This window comes from Tachypleus tridentatus, chromosome 7 (assembly GCF_004210375.1).
Source record: "Tachypleus tridentatus isolate NWPU-2018 chromosome 7, ASM421037v1, whole genome shotgun sequence".
Taxonomy (NCBI): Eukaryota; Metazoa; Arthropoda; class Merostomata; order Xiphosura; family Limulidae; genus Tachypleus; species Tachypleus tridentatus.
Window position 1 is genome coordinate 88,373,664 of NC_134831.1, and position 18,386 is coordinate 88,392,049.

An 18,386-nucleotide genomic window follows, 5' to 3' on the forward strand; every position below is an offset into this window, starting at 1 on the left:
AAAATCAATGATTTGAAAAAAAACTTCACCATCTCTATATCTTAAAATCTGCTTGCAGTAGTAGTAGCTTTAACTTTTACAAAATGTCTCCTAATTATCTGTGTTGCTAAGATACTGTTTCATTGTTAATATTATAAATATTGTAAGCACGTAAGAACAAACAATATGATATAAAAGTTACGGAGTTCCGGATTAAACACTAAAAGCTGATAAAAGTTATGGAGTTACGGATTAAACGGTAAAAGCTGACAAAATACAGAAACTAAAAGGTGTGAAATTTATGATGAGGCTACAGAAACCAAAATTCCATCTTTACACAGTTTTGATTTGAATTTAAAATATATAAATTCAAAATGTGTGAAAAATCGTCTAGTGGTTACGTTATTTTTATCACAAAATAAGATATTGTTGTTTCGCATCATGCTTAGAGGCAACAAAGAAACACCACAACAATATATCATAAAAGTTACGGAGTTCCGATTAAACACTAAGAGCTGATAAAAGTTACGGAGTTACGGATTAAACGCTAAAAGCTGACAAATTACAGAAACTAAAAGGTGTGAAATTTATGATGAGGCAACAGAAACCACAGTTCCATTTTTAAAGAGCTTTGATTTGAATTTAAAATATACAAATTGATACGTGTGAAAAACATCTAATGTTTACGTTATTTTATTACAAAATAAGACATTGTTGTTTCACAATAATACTTGCTAAATAATCACAATTATTGTTGTGAAAATAGTTCAAACAACTCGCCTGGCAGGTAAATTACATATACGGAATTTAAAAAAAGTTTCTATTCTTCCTTAAGTTTCCCAAATTTGAGTTAAAATATTAAAAATAAAAGCATCATAAACAAACTGTTTACATACTGGTTGGAACAGAATTACAAGAAAAAGAAATTTATTTATTTTCTCCCATGGATACCTAGGGGCAGAATATAAAAATCGTATAGTTAATAACATCATAGGCCTAATATCAATGTCTTCTGACAAATACAATGAATTGTGATCACACTCTATCAGTTTAGAAAACGTCTTCACCGTAAGATTCGTTGCTATATAAATATTGTTCTTACTTGTGTTTGGTCGTCGGCAATGGATAGGACAAAGTATAGTTGATATAATATTGTACATGTTTGTTTTTTGAAAATTCGTGAGTGCTTACGAAGCACATGAGGTAGATATAGCCCAGTGTGCCGGTTTTGTAACTATGGCTGGAGGTGCAAGCAACCTGTTAATGGAATTATTTGCAATTATTCAGTGAGAGACTGGTCAATCTGTGAGTCAGCCACTTTCTCTTGAAGTTATTCATCTCATGAACAATCTGAACCTGTTCATTCCGAGAAAGATTTTATAGCCTTTTTCCACCACAGGATTTTCTCATGTTTCCCTGTACACCTCCTGCAGAGTCATCTCGGTCTAATATTGCGTATTTAGGTATGATTTCTCAGGTATGTGATGTTTTATCCCTTTTTATGAATTCCTACAATCCTCATCCTTTTTTTGTTGTATGATAGTTCTCAGTTCTTCTTTACCATATTTAGTTTTCCGACTTTCTTTGGATATTAGGGTTCATACAAAGCAATTTACTTCATAATTGGTTGAGAGTTCCAGCATGTCTTGCTTCCTATGTGCTGTGGATAGTTTGTTTGACGAACCATCAAGTAGCCTATCCGTTTTAAGACTCACAGGTGTTGGAATCTATTTTGCCAATTTGGGAGTACCCCATGACTTCCAGTGCTTTTAACCCATGCCTCTGTCTTATCCTTACTTTTGTGGTATTTATCTACCATACATTTACTTTCAGATACTCTGTACAAAGTCCTGAGGTTTATGAGGAACAGCCTCTCCTTTGTTACTTCTAAGATGACTCATTTTTCATTCTCTACTCTCACCTTGCATACATAATTTTCTGTTGTTGAAGCGTACTGGGTCAAAATGCAGCCTTCTGTCAGATTTATTTGCTGCCCACTTAGGAAATCATGTGTAGCTCTGTTTCTTAGTATATTTTCAAACGTATTCCAAACCATTTGGAATTGCATGCTAGGAACACTCTATCCTTTCTCTTTTGGTAGCTCATTTGCCACAGTTGGAATCGAGACAAGCCCCTATTCCTGTTTCCCATCCTGGTGCTTCCCAGCTTTTACCTGTTCCTCTTTCCAGGTGTTTTTTTCAGTGTAGATCATCATAATATCAACAGTACCAGTTGATAACTGGGTGGGAGCTCAGTTGTGTGACTTTCTTCCCTTGGCAGTGTTTCACCACAGATTGGTGGATTATTTGAACATGTCCTATGCTTCCTTTACCTTCCTCTTTTATCACAGATATCCATTTCTTTCCTTCCTCAGGATCACATTAACAGCCAGCTTCTGTTGGAGGTAGTTCAAGACCTTCTGTCCAACAGAACATTGAATCTGGAAATCATCTCTTTCACAGTTTCTATTCCAGCTGTTTGTTGTTGTTATTAAAACTGAAGACTGGCTATCTGTCATAGTCTTTCAATCAGTTTCTAAGTCTCCTTTTTTTGTTTTATAATATAGAGTAAAAGCAAAAAACATAAGGTTTTGCACATTGTAGTGAATATGTTTGACTTCCTCCTTCAATTATACTTTATCTTATTGTGGAGGCAGGGCTGAATTATTTATTAGGCACAGTGCCTAGTGCCTATGAAAACTATAGGTCCATGAAAAGTTTCCTTAAAAGTTAATTTTTGGTTTAACTTATATGGCTGGTAGGGCCAACAAACAATAGGTGCCTACGTCCCCACAACCGCCTTGATACAGCATGGTGGAGGAACTTGGGATTGTTCTGGTTCTTTCCTTCAACTGTCTTTGTGTAGCTTATTCTGAAGATGTTATTTGTCTTAGGTTGGTTCTGGTCAATTTCTCTCTCATACACGTTTTTTTCAATCCAGGTCATCAGGTTTTCTAAGTTGATATACCATTTTCTATTCTTAACATACTCTCTCTTCAGGAGTCAGGGTTTGATATCCCTTCTGGTCTCATTAATTTCAGGTAAAGATGGTATGATCCTCATTCTACACCCACCCTCTCTATCTGTGTCAGTTTCCAGCAGCACAGATTTTGGATGTAGTTGTCAAGTACAGTCCATCATGCCTCAGCCACTTTGTGTCTGGGGACACTTCCATTTTTCCCCAATACTAATTGGATTTACTTCTCAGTTTTTGTCTACCAGAATATACAACACATTTCCCAGATTGGTGAAGAGTATGGCTGGTTTAGAAGTAGTGTAGTCTCCCACATCATATCTACATATCTAATTCTTTAGACATAAGGTGTGTCCTTTGTACTCTTTCAAAGGGTGCTTCTTTTCTTCCCTTGCACCAATTCAGTGTGTGAATCTATCTGATTATATAAGTACAGCTAATGTACCATATCAGAAGTTTTTCGATACATAAAATGTACTTCCTCTCCACTGAAAATGAGTGATTCAATTCTCCACTAAAACTCAAAACAGTAATTTGATAGAACTGAATAGAGGAAGTTGCACCGATAATGAGTGTATAGCACTTTCCTTTGTGGAGGATTAACCACGATAATTTGCATGAGGGACATTAAAATGAGTCATTTCCAAAGGAAGGGAGGAAAAGGCTTGTGGCATGTTTTCTTTCTTTTTTTTCACATAGAGGGCAGCACTAAATGAGACTAGTTTATGAAATACATTTTCTGTATAGGAATCATAACTTTCACTGTTGCCCTGCTTAATATCTTATTTTGTTGAAAATCACCTATATTTTCATGAAAATTGGGATCATCTAGAAATTTTTCCTTCTCTCTAGTATGTTTTCTTGGCCTCCAAATTAACAAGGTGCCTTATATCCAATTTTATATTGTAAGCCTCGATATGGATATATCATCCAGTTGTAAAAGAGACCCAAGGCATCTCTCAGTCCTAACTTGTTATTTTAGAGGCCAAAAAACATCCTGGATGGAGGGAAAATTTCTAGAAGATCCCAAAGATTAAAGTCAGTGAGTTTAGTACAAAAGGTAGATAAAAAAAAAGATTTAAGTAGGTGATGCAACTTTGAACATTTTACAGTTTTAAGTCAGCATTATCACACTAATAAGATATAGTGCATAATGTAAGCCAGTAGTGAAAAGGAAAGGATGGTTTTCTGTGGACAAATATTTAGTCCCATCTCTTTAAGTAAGGTGTACTTTCTCTGAATTCAGCTTGACAGTGAGGATGAATCACATATATTAACCTGGTTTTGCTTGTGTTATTCAGTTGTTATAGTAGTGAGCTGCAATGTATGTATAATGTAAATACTGTGGTTCTTGGGACACAAACAGCACAATATAAAGATAGACGTTAATACAATAACAGTTTCATTATTTGACTATTTTCCATATATTGCAACAAAGGAATTTCTGTTGAATTAGACAATGACTGAAGGTGGAAATTTTGCATTTAGCAAACACATTATGCTATGATCTTTTTATGGATGATTTATGGACAAAATTGAAAGTGCTTTTGTTGTTATTTTTTAAAGCTTTTAACATCTGGGGAAAAAAGGTTAACAGAGTATATGCAAATCAAGAAATTTTAAGAGTTTGGAAAATTTGTACCTTATGGACCATCACACTTTAATGTTATTACCTTAAAATTGAAACTGTTTATTTAAACCACATCTGAAACATAAAACCATTTTTATCAAAATCTAATTTCAAAGATACCCAAGAATAATTAACTTCTTAAAGTTTTAGGTCAATTAGGAATTGTATTTTTTTTAATGAGATTTAGTTCTCTGTGAAGAGATTTATTTTTGTTGTTGATTAATTAATGAAATTCTTATTGTAGTTTTGTTCTTATTTATTTTTCAGTTGTGTAAATAATCAGAATACTTAATAGTCTTACACAGTATTATTTGTTTAAGGGTTTATTTATCTTTTAAGAACAACTTTCAGGTTTCCTGCTGCCCTTGGAACTATTTCATTGTAAATCATGTTCAGTTTTGATGGCCATAATAATGCATTATTATGAAAATACTTCTTTCATTGTAGTAAGTTTCTACAAACGTTGATGAGGTCAATCTTATTCCACACATTTTGATATACTTTTCACACAATCTCCACTGCATTTGGATGTTGGCTTTCTAGACTATGTTTAAGCAGATCAAAGACAAAAACGAAACAGCATTTTATGCTTCAATAAAACTGATTTGTGTTGGTAATCCAAATATTTTATGTTGAGGCTTTTAAAACAAATTCAGATAATAATTATTCACTAATGGATATAAACTAAACTGAGTTCTTTTTTGTCTTCAATAGTGTTTGCTAATTCAGAACCTGTTAGAGGGTTTGAAGAAGGTGCACTCAGATGTGCTTTGCTGATCTTAGGCAGGTTAGTAAACCTTTACAAAACTCTACTATTTAAGTTCATATTAAAAGATATTACAAGTAATGTAAACATTGCTTTTGGACTAAATACATTTTATGTGGTTGCTGTAGAATAGTCATTAATTATTATATGTATGTAACATAGACATATATTATGTATATAGATATGTAATTAACAGTTACATTATTGAAGACATTAAACCTTGAAGAATGATATATGCTCATTGGAAGAAAAGTATGCAACTCTCACGAAATGCCTTTCAAAAATGAAACTAGTTAATGAAATAATTTCCTTAAAACTTGATAACAAACTTTCATTAAAGTAAGTAGTTTCAGCAAAAGTTTTATTTTGTAAATATTTTTGGGATTTTTCTGATAAAAATTCATTATTTAATGTAGTTATTTACACTTGGACTCTGAGTAGTTCACATGCAAAGTAATTTTACATAAAGTATAAAAAAAATACGTTTTACCTTACTGTTTCTACATTTCATTTGCATAACCTCTAGAACCTCATAAATGAACATCAATTGTTGTTTTTTAAGGTAAATGTTTGTACTTTTTTTTTCTCTTTTATGCACCAGTATTACTAACTCTATTTGTCATCATCAACAGAGTGCAGGGAATGTTTTTAAAATTAACAAAAATGTGTACATACCTTTAAATCTTTATAGAAATTTATTAGTATAGTCACATCTTTTTCACATATTCATAATTTAACGTCTTTATCTTTTCATTTATAGTTTATTTTTAACTCTCCTTTAAAATTCTTTGTCACTATTTATTCTGATATGTTAACTGATACCAATAGGCCTTTATGAAGAAGTTATTTTGAGAAATTCCCCACATAGGTGTGTTGCCAAAACAGGATGGCTGTTACAGATACCATCTTGTTTATAAAGCTTTCAATCTGTGTAACAAGTTGCTTATAAAAAACAATTAAAACACTCAAATAGGATTTTAAAACATAAATTATACACAGTCAACTAAAATATAAAAAATAGATTTAAGTACAATTCAACTGTCTCTAACTATAGAATTTTGAGGTAACAAACCACTGTAAGTGCTGTAGACAATATAGTACTGCAGGCTGTTACTCGACTTCAGTACAAAACTGTACACCAATTTCATATTAACTGTTGGTGGAGTGGAGTGTACACTGAGCTCTTTATAACATCTTTGCACACTTGTATTAACTAATTACTTGTACATCATAAATTTGTTTCCAAAGTATAGAAGATTGGCATAGCACCCATAAATGGCTGTAAAATCTATTTCTCTTCTGCAGTGGATTCAGTTCTAAGACTGCATATATCATTATGTCTCAAAGGACATGTGAAAATACATTGGCATCTAGACAGTTGTATGCATTGTGAGCTTATGTGTTTACAGTCAGTTTCTGTTAAATTGGAGATTTTTTATATAACTTGGATCATGTGACAAGCAAACTATGTGAGCAAAATATTTATTTTAAATGTTTCTGTTGTAACAAAGAATTAAAACTTGATAACATAAACATTAAATTATATACTATAATGTTAATTTCATTCACATGCATGGATTGTAAAGATGTTTAGTTAAATTTTGCACATAATTCAGTAATTTGCATATAAATTAATTTTAAAATGCTGCTGTTCTGATCAGATAAACAGATATGACTTTCAGTGTTATTTTGTTTATCAACACTACTCATCATTGAGTTTCTGATGTGAGTACTTAAGACTATGTCATTTAAATGCTTCTGTGTGCATTTTAATCTGGAATTTTGCCCGCGTTGGCTTCAGTCAAGAACACTTTTTTATATATCTGGGAACCAAATATATACACGAGATTTACATTCATTGTCAGTGACATCCGTCAATATATTTATGGCATTTGTACGTGATTATAAATGTCACATATATGTTTGTAATTGATACATTTTTTGTTGACTTCTCTCTTGAACTTCGAGTAATCCAGTTACATGTCTTATCACAGCTGTATGTGAGAGTGACTTATTTTGTCATGTAATTCTTGGAATTGTGATTTCTTCATGTAGTTATTTGCTTTTATTCGCTTTTTTTATTATTTTTTCTGTTGACTAAATCACTGGACCTTTCTACAGGCTTTAAAAGAAGTTCAAAGTAATTGTTAATCAGATTGTTTACTTCTGCTATAATTATTTTGGTGAACTTTGTATTTGGTCATTCTAATTTGCTTGAGAAACATCTCGAGAATACTTTAGAATCCTCTTTTCTTAGTCTTGCCTGAAACATCAGTCTAGTCTAGTTATCTGAATGGTAAATGTTGAACAAGTTTTTGTATTTGTCTTGTCCATCCCATAGTTCTGATGCTCATGAACTGTCATGGTTAGTAACCTGTATGGTCACTTCAGCCTGATTGTTAATTGAGAACTTTTTATTAACGACTAGGTACCAGTTATTCATTACTTTTTTATCCTGTGTTTTGACAAATAATCTGCTTCCATATTCTTGGAAATCTCAAAGAACTATTTATTTTGTAGTCGTGGCTGAAAATCAATCATTAGTCTTCTTGATACAGAGACTGGTTGATATATATATATATATATATATATATATATATATACAGTAGTTTAAATATTCAGTGACCATCATGGAGGTCTGTTTTCTCTTTTTTTAACTCAAGGGAGTTTCACATTTGTATCATGTGAATTTTGTTGCATATTGCTTTTTCTTTGTATTAGAGGATGTGTGTCTCAGGTTAATAGGCTGGCTTTTTATTGGTCACTAGCCATTGTTAGGGAAGGTTGTATAAAGTTTTACTTGTACAGGTCTCATGCTTTTCTAGGTACAAGGAAGCACTGTGCTGGTCTACAGTACATGGAATCCTCTCTTACTTCACAAAAGAAATATTGTTTTATAAACACCTAAAGTTAAAAGGATAAAACAGTTACATTATTTAACTAGTGTTTCAAGCAACTGCCCTTCATTAGGTTTGATATTGTTTAAGGTTATTTAATTTTCTCAAGTTTCAACACAACTGTTCATTGTTATTTGTGAATCTTTTCCACTTTAGAAAGAAATTAAGGATGTTTATTGGATAGCATTGTTAAATTCTATAAGAGTATGACATCATTCTTAGTCCTAGAATTAATGACCTTTGTGCATCTCTTAAAAAAAATTTCAAAACAACTTTGTTTTTTTTTTTTTTTTATCAATATCACCTATATTTTAATTCATTTTTCTATTTCCCATATATTAGTATTGTTTCCTACATATTAATATCACCTATATTTTTTATTCATTTTTCTATTTCGGTATATTAGTATTGTTTCCTACATATTAATATCACCTATATTTTATTCATTTTCAATTTCCGTATATTAGTATTGTTTCCTACATATTAATATCACCTATATTTTAATTCATTTTTCTATTTCCCATATATATTAGTATTGTTTCCTATATATTAATATCACCTGTATTTTTATTCATTTTCTATTTCCGTGATATTAGTATTGTTTCCTATATATTAATATCACCTGTATTTTTATTTATTTTTCTATTTCCCATATATTAGTATTGTTTCCTGTATATTTTTTTACATTATCATTTTCTGTAATTCCCATTCCTTTTTATTTTTTATTTTTCTATTATGTGAAAACTGTTTTAACATCTTTTAACTGTTGTCACTGCCATCTTTCATGTGATGCACACATTTTTTATGTACATCTAAACATGACAGGAATGTCTTCTGTTATTATTGACAAAAATGACATCAACATCTGTACTTGTAATGTGCCCTACTAATCATTGCTCTGTATTATCCTAAAAAAAGGAATAGTCAATCTAGTTAAAATATTTTATGTCACCTTACTGGGTTATATGTAGTACTGATAAAGATTTAAACACTCATTCAGTTTCACACGTACATAAACAGTCAAAGGATTGTTAGGCTAGTTTGGCGTGCTTGAAATGAATAGTGTATTTTGTTCAGTTTAAAGTCTTGCTCAGTATGTTAGTTATTGCTAATTCTTTTCCAAAAGTTTAGTAATGCATTTGAAAGCCACGCTGTGTAACATTGAATAGATTCAAAATAGTTATTGGTATCTGAATAGACCTATTTGCTTAAAAGTTCCACCAGTCTATAGAAATACAGAGATAAAAGTTATAGTTTTGTAAATCACCTTTTGAGTATATGCATAAAGATTGGCTCTGCTTACTGTTACTGGGAAGATTTTAAATTTTTCATGAAACATTAAGAACAAGTTATGAAGTACTTTATAAAAATGATAAAAGTAGCATGAGATAGACTCAAAAATTCAAATAACTTAACTTTATTTTAACTAAACATTTTAGTAAACTGAAAACATTGAAGATCTACATGTTGCATTCTTTGGAAATAAGAAGCTTTATGACTGTCAGGTATTTACAGTGTTAAAGAGAATAATGTGTGTGGTGGAAGGAACACTCTAAATGTCCCTCTGGTGTTAATATATATAATAAACAGTTTGTCATGCTTCTTTGTTTTAATAGTAATGGTATACAATTTATATCATTGTTTTGTAACAAAACTCCCAATTGATATTGTTAGGTCAACTATGGTATTTATGTTGTGAATGTTTAATATACATATTGGTTTGTTTTTTATTCTTGTTAACTTTGGTGATAAAACAAAACAATTTAATTCAGAAATTATTTAGATTTAGAATTGATATTTTGTCTTTATTGAGCTTAGAGTAAGTTATCGTCATACAGTACATTTTAAGCTTAATTATAAAACAAATAATACCCTAGGCTCACTTATTGCACCACCATAAGTTAAATAGCATTTTATTTATATTTTTTTAAGTTGTTAATTAACATTGAGGTATAGACAAAAGTAAGATAAAAGTTACCAAGAGTTTCAATGGAGTAGTGTTTCAACTAAGCCTTTGTTATAATAATGTTTTACACCCAATGCTTATATTTAGGCCATTAAATACACCTTCTGTTACTAATGTTAAGATCAGATGATAGCTAGTTGTGTCTTAGTGTGAATGTGTAGTATTTAAAGTGCGTAATTCCCTCCAGTTTTACACTGTTAAATTAGGGATAGCTAGCTGACTCCCTCTAGTCTTACACTGTTAAATTAGGGATAGCTAGCTGACTTCCCCCTAGTCTTACACTGTTAAATTAGGGATAGCTAGCTGACTTTCCTCTAGTCTTTCACTGTTAAATTAGGGATGGCTAGTGCAGATAGCCCTCGTGTAGCATTGCATGAAATTGAAAAACAAACAAACATAATTAAAAATGTATTAACTGTGGAAACTCTACCAAATAAAATAGTTCCATATATATTTTGATATCACATCTTCCAATTATTTTAGTTTAGTCACAGAGTCCATCAGTCTCCTTTCACTAAAACTGATTTCTTATTATTACTTTCTGACTTATAGTGTACAATTCCTTCTTCTTGTAATTTTTGTTAGTTAATTTATGTATAGCAGTTTACTTTATTTTGGTGCACTGGAATTTATCTTGCAGAATTTTTGTAGTTATATTTTCTTATAACTTCTAGATCTTTTCATGACATGGGACTGGGCAACCAACTTTCATGACTATGGACAAGAAAATAGTAAGTATTGAAGAGTAAACCCACAAGTTGCTGTAGTTCTGCTTGAAAAGTAAGTGGAACATAAAAGTGATCAAAGTTAATTTTAAATGTCACTATAACTTGCTTTATTATAAATTGTTAAAGTCTTTCCAATAATTATTATGCATGTTTTGATTTTTAAAAAGGAAAAGGAAACGTATCGCCACCCAAAAAGTTGTATGTTTAGTTACCTAGTTATATGTTGCCCTTAAGAAACCTGATACTATTGATGTCTTACTCAAGACATGTCCTGCAAGATGTCAAGTTTCATTTTTAAATTAAAAGTTAAGTCTTATTTAGTTTCTCAACTAGTCTTTGACAGATGTAAATACAAATTTAGAAAGAATGAAGGTAAGATGATAAATAGTTGTAGACTGTGATTAAAGTAATGTTTTATTTTTTTTTTATTTTTTCTTTCCTTAATGTTAGTTTATTTTTAGTATTGGTTAAATTGTTTGATATATATATTTGTTTATGAGGATTATTTTGCATTGTTATCTTAAGATAAGTGTTTAGAACAAAACTAAACCTCCTAAGCTAGCTGAATTTTGTGTTTGGGATTATAGCAAAAAATTTGCTTTGCATTTAGGTACCATGACAGATGAATCAATACCTTCTAATCATCATAAGTATGGTGATATGTTAGACGTACATAATATTCATTACTCGTTTAATTTTTATTTGAACTATATAGGTATTTTGTTTTGATCAGAAGTTGGAAACAGTTGTAGATTTTATTACCAAAATGTTTCTCTCTGTAGATGTTTTTTATCATAGTTATATATTAAACATAACTTGAGAATTCTCTGTATTAATACCATAATTATTAATGAATCAGTTTTAATTGTCCAGAGTTTAATAATAGTTGAATGTCTGTTGTGTAGTCAGTTAATCATACATGCATACAATTTGCACATATTGTAGCTACCACTAATAAAAATGGCCATTCTGAATATTTATAGTTTATTAACTAAGTGTGTAATAATCACACAATCTCACATTTTCTTATTGTAGTAACAGAACAAAAAGTGTATTATACATACAGCTGTGATTGTTTCACAATTTTGGTTTGGAATGTTTAAAAACGAGTGGTGTTCAATTCGGAGGTTTTGCAAGTTAAACAAAGGAAATTTGACAATTTTTAGATTATAAAATGTATTTTTAACTTTAATACTTTGGTCTACTTTCATCATTTTTGGAGTAGTGATCAAGTTCACACAGTAGATCGTTCATTTGTCAATTTTCAAAAAAGTAATTTAGAGAACTATGCAAGAGTTTGTTGGCTGTGGTTTGTATATTTGTACATAAATTTTCACAATGTACTACGAGAGACTTTGTATGCTGCAGTAATTATTAAGTTTTGTATTGATTGTATTTTATTTATGTGTTTCAGTCCTATGTTTAACCATACTGGAAATGCATATTCGATAGTAGGTCGTATATATGTTTTGTAGATTTTTATTATGTTGTCTGGTGAGGTTTCTTGGTTTTTGTCGGTTAGACGATTTGCATAATTTCTGCGTTTCCAATTTTTTTAAAATACATTATTTGCATGTTTCACCCACGTTAATTTCGTATTGACGGTTAAATCTAACAGGTTTGTTGTGGTCTGGAGAAGTGTTTCGCTCGTGTGTAATTTGGAAGGATCTCTTTTATGTTTTGTTTGTGAATGTAACTAATTGATTTTTGGTAAGTTTGGTTTAATACAATATTTCTCACAGTATTCTTCTATATTATCTAACAACAGTTGTAGATTTGTCGCTGTAACGGATGGGGTGGGACCACTTTTCCAGACCACAACATCCTCCGCGAATTGTGATGCATACTCCAAGTTTGGGTGTTTTAGGACATATTGATGAACAGAATAGGGCTACTTACCCCTTTTTGGGGGACACCAACCTCTGGAATAAAGGCGAAGGTTCCCTTGATGAAATAATAATTAGTGATGTCGAGAAAACCCACTTGTAGAGAAATATATGTTAAAACGGCATCGTCAGGTTTACAAAGGATGACCGAAGAAGGTCGAAATTTTGTTCGCTCCTCAACGTAAAAAATTTTCACAACCCAAACGAGCTGTTTTTACATGTATAAGGTTCCCCTGAATTTATTTTCCAACTTCTATCTTCCAGGAAGTTAGATAGCCAGGTGATCTGTGGTCTGTCTCTTTATTTTCTAAATTCATTTTTAATTCTAGTGATTTTCAAGTTATTTCTAAACAATTTGATAGTCTATTACTAATTATTCTTTCGAGAATTTTTTTTACACTGCTGGCCAGGCTGATCGGGGGGTAATTGTTTGGTTTACTTGTTGGTTTTCCTTTTTTATGGAACACAAAGACTATTGCTTGCTTCCAAAAAACCGGGATGTATCCAGAACTGAGTGATAAGTTTAAAATTGCTGTTATGTGTTCACACAGTTCCTGAACGCCTTTTCAAAAAGGAGAATAGCTTGTATGTCATCGTTTCCTGGTGTCTTGTCTTTTGTATATTTTATTGTTAGTTTCTCTTCCTTTCGTGTTATTTGTTTGATTGTTTTTGTAATTTCACGCAAAGCTTCACGAGGGCTATTTGCGCTAGCCGTCCCTAATTCAGCAGTGTAAGACTAGAGGGAAAGCACTAGTCATCACTACTCACCGCCAGCTCTTGGACTACTCTTTTTACCAAAGAATAGAGGGATTCATCGTACATTATAACGCCCCATGACTGAAAGGGTGAGCATGTTTGGTGTGACGAGAATTCGAACGCGCGACCCACAGATCACGAGTCGAAAGTCTGAACCCACCTGGGTAAATTGGTACATGCTCTCGCAAGTGTTGATTTTGGTACATGTGCGCGCATATGTGTTTCAGATTTTGTTTTCTTTACTATTTTCACGTGTGGTTGATTGGAGTAGAGACAGTGATTTCTTCTTTCATTCAACAGATATAGATATACAAGGATTAATTTGCTACATGGTTTAGTAACTGCTGATTTTGCAACAAGATATTCTGATTCTTCGATTGTTTGTGAATGGAGTTTTTCTCCTGCTATGTAACATGGATGAGAGTGTATTTGATTTTAAGAAAACAAATAATAATTTATTGTCTGCAGTATATTAATAAGCAATGTGAAATAGTTTTATACATATGATTCTGTACACTTTTTTATACAACAAAGTAACAGTTTAATATGAATTTTGTAAATCAAACGTTTTTCAATCCGCTTTTGACGGTGAGGTATGTAGTTCTCTTCAGCGTCGAATAATTCCTGTAACCGATATAAGTTTCATTTACAATGTAGGTGTCTTATACAAGGGTTCTAATGCAATATCAAAATGAAAGAACACGTGAATTTATGTTGTAACTAGGGTTAACATTTTCTTACTTTATATAAAAAAATTCGAAATAATAGTATGTAGAATGTGATTCATGTAGTGAAATTATCTTGTTGCTGTTATGTAAAAGCACTGAATTTTTCATATTATAATCTTACCCTTCCTCTGAAACGGAGGACTTTAAACTTATGACTTTAATAACAAGAAGTAAATAATAAAACAATTAAAATGATTTTTATCAAATAGCCTGAAACTTTAGACAATTAAAAAGGTTTGTGAAACAGGAATTGGCCTATAAATTTAGTTAACACCACTGTGTTCTTAAGTAGCAAATCATATATTAAGAAGTTCTTTCAATTAACGTTTTCAGTGGGGTCGAACCCAACAGCTGTGTGGGTATGCGTCGTACTATACTTTATGGCCTAGGATCCGTTTAGTGTCCTCCATATTAATTGTATGCCCACACAGTATGGTGGGGATGAAGGTGAAGAGCGTGGGTTTATTGCATCGGGGTACTTCTACCGTCCAGGAGGAACCATTCTACTTTCAGTGACCTCCAAATATTCTAAAAGTAGAAAGAAAACATTTTTTATTAGACTCATTTGTTAAAAGTGCGATAAAATTGAGTGTTGTTGAAATTGGTGTTTTACGACTTCCGTTATCTACCACAAGAGGGGGAACAGTTCAATTTGTTCTTTCTTATTAACTGAGAAACTACTGTGTTTAGTCCACACTTAATGTCTAAACGTGTTTTCAAGCATTGTAAGTCCGCAGACTAAGATATTTCTTAGCGTAACAATGATTTTGAAGTTACATCCACTTACTAGACTTGTTCATTGAAGAAACCAGTCTTCCCACTAGCACGGTGGTATGTCTGCGGCCTTACAATGCTTGAAAACAAGTTTAGATACTAAATGTAGGCTAAACACAGATAGCCCCTTTCCGTAGCTTCTCAGTCAATAAAAAAGAACAAATTGAACTTTCCTCCTCTAGTGGCAGTTAACTAAAGTACTAAAATACCAATTTCAACAAGAATAAATTTTATCGTACTTTCAACAAATGAGTCTAATAAATAAAATACACGTTTTCTTTCTACCTTTAGAATATTTGGAGGCCAATGAAGGTGGAATGGTTCCTCCTGCACGGTATAATACCGGAGCGATGAACAAACGTTAACGAGACATTTCGAGAACCCACGCTCTCCACCTTCACCCAAAACTCAGTGTGTGTGTATACAATTGATGACCACATGGCAGGGTCATACAATTAATAAGGAGAACACTATACAGTTCCTAGGCTATGAAGTATAGTACCACGCATACCCACACAGCTGTTGGGTTCGACCCCATTGAAAACGTTAATTAAAAGAACTTCTTAATATATGATTTGCTACTAAAGAACACAGTGGTGTTAACTAAATTTATAGGCCAATTCCTGTTTCACAAACCTTTTTAATTGTCTAAAGTTTCAGGTTATTTGATAAAAATCATTTTAGTTGTTTTATTATTTACTTCTTGTTATTAAAGTCAAGTTGTACATAAATTATTTATCTATTGAAAACACTATATGGGTTACATCATACACCTAAACTGCCCTGACATCCAGTGAAATGTGAATTACAGTCAGTAAATAAGATTAGTAATTATTAGAACAGGAGCTGTGAAGTTATTGTGTGCACATTTGTTATTTATTTTATTTCTACAAATAACTTTAATAATATGATAAAAGTATAATGTTATTATATTTTAATTACAATTTAATGTTTATTTGTCTTTCTGAATTATTTACTATAATATATGAAATATGCTATTAAGCGCAATCTACATTACATAAACTAATTGTGTAAAATCTCACTGGTTGAAGTATAATATTTATAATTGGTTAAAGATGTAATACTGAAGACATTTTACAATGTTATTCATTGTGACCAACACTTGTTTTAAAAAGTACAGTTTTCTTTCATTGTTTCATGTTTATCTATATGGTGTAAGGAAGCAACATTGACCACGATATAATATTTCACATTGTTCGTATGTCATTTGAATAAATGGGAAGAGAAACATAGTGTTCTAATTAGTAGTTTTAAAATATAAAACACATTATTATACTTGTGTTGTGAATTGTTTGTATATTTCTTTTATCAGTCAGTAATTAAAATACCACCGGTATTGTTATTTGAACAATAAACAGAGATGCGAGGAATGTGAGAAAAGTATCACCTCTTGTCTATTGTTGGCTTTGTTCTTTCGAGGACTAGCCTGCAATGTGAGAAAGACAAAGATGAACTGCACAAAGAGATGGGTCGATATGCAAATAATTAAACGTGTCAAAAGATAGAAATAAATACATTTTCATAATATCTTATTATAAATGGAGCTGAAAGCTCATTCTAAATCCCATATTTAAAGGTTTTCTTGATAATTTGTATAGTAAATCTACATACACTCATGAAATACTGTTCAGTAGTGGTATAGATATGTCTCGTGTATGATGATTTTTTAACGATAAATTTAAGGTTTCATAATCTAATTGTATCAAAACCCATACTTAAAGTTCTTAATATAATTGTAAAATAATAAAATGATACTAGATGCATAATGAAAATATTCATCCCTGGATATCAATAAAGTAGTCAGTCTGGCATGTGTGTTGTTCAGACTTATTAATAAAGTAGTCAGTCAGTCATGTATGTTGTTTAGAAGTATCACTGAAGTAGTCAATCAGGCAGGGATGTTATTCAAAAGTATCACTAAAGAAGTCAATCTGGTATGTATATTATTCAAAAGTATGACTAAAGTTGTCAATCAGGCATTATGTTGTTCAGAAGTATCAATAAAGTAGTCAGTCAGACATATATGTTGTTCGAAAGTATCACTGAAGTAGTCAAATAAACAGATATGTTGTTCACAAGTGTCACTAAAGTCGTCAAAGAGGCATGTATGTTGTTCATAAGTATCACCAAAGTATTCAATCAGGCATGTATATTGTTCAGAAGTATCATGAAGTAGTCAGTCACGAATTATGTTTTCAGAAGTATCATTAAAGTAGTCAGTCAGTCATGAATATTGTTCAGAAGTATCAATAAAGTAGTCAGTCAGGCATGTATGTTGTTCAGAAGTATCAATAAAGTAGTCAATCAGACATGTATGTTGTTCAGAAGTATCACTAAAGTAGTCAAATAAACAGATATGTTGTTCACAAGTGTCACTAAAGTCGTCAAATAGGCAGGTATGTTGTTCAAAAGTACCACTAAAGAAGTCAATCAGGCATATATGTTGTTCAGAAGTGTTACTAAAGTAGTCAATCAGGCATTTATGTTTGGAAGTATCAGTAAAGTTGTCAATCAGGCATTATGTTGTTCAGAAGTATCAATAAAGTAGTCAGTCAGACATATATGTTGTTCGAAAGTATCACTGAAGTAGTCAAATAAACAGATATGTTGTTCAGAAGTGTCACTAAAGTCGTCAAATAGGCATGTATGTTGTTCATAAGTATCAATAAAGTATTCAATCAGGTATGTGTGTTGTTCAGAAGTATTACTAAAGTAGTCAGTCTGACATGTTTGTTGTTCAGAAGTATTACTAAAGTAGTCAGTCAGACATGTATTTTGTTCATAAGTGTCACTAGTCAATCAGACAGGTATGTTGTTGAGAAGAGTCACTAAAGTAGTCAATCAGGCATGTATGTTGTTCAGAAGTATCACAAAAGTAGTAACTGAGAAAGGTATGTTGTTCAGAAGTAGTGAACCAGACACGTATCTTGTTCAGAAGTATCAGTAGATTAGTCAACGAGACATGTATGTTGTCCATTAGTATAACTGAAGTAGTCAATCAGGCAGGTATATTGTTCAAAAGTATCACTAAAGAAGTCAATCTCGCATGTATATTATTCAGAAGTATCACTAAAGTAGTCAGTCAGACATGTATCTTATTCAGAACATTTACTAAAGTAGTCAACCAGGCATGTATGTTGTTCAGAAGTATCACTAAAGTAGTCAGTCAGGCATGTATGTTGTTCAGAAGTATCACTAAAGTAGTCAATCAGGCATGTATGTTGTTCTGAAGTATCACTAAAGTAGTCAATCAGACATGTATGTTGTTCAGAAGTATCACTA

At 31.6% G+C, this 18,386-nt stretch overlaps 1 protein-coding gene and 1 long non-coding RNA gene across 2 annotated transcripts in view; both read left to right on the forward strand.

The window, feature by feature from the left end:
• LOC143257720 (stress-activated protein kinase JNK-like) overlaps positions 1-7,744 on the forward strand; it is a 63,401-nt gene extending 55,657 nt beyond the window's left edge. The window contains exons 7-8 of the mRNA XM_076516753.1: positions 5,297-5,369; positions 7,690-7,744. Of these exons, the coding sequence (XP_076372868.1) occupies positions 5,297-5,369; positions 7,690-7,744 (128 nt within the window). The remainder of the gene's footprint in view (positions 1-5,296; positions 5,370-7,689) is intronic.
• LOC143256139 (uncharacterized) overlaps positions 1-18,386 on the forward strand; it is a 141,573-nt gene that overhangs the window by 81,405 nt on the left and 41,782 nt on the right. The gene's annotated exons all lie outside the window — the stretch shown is intronic.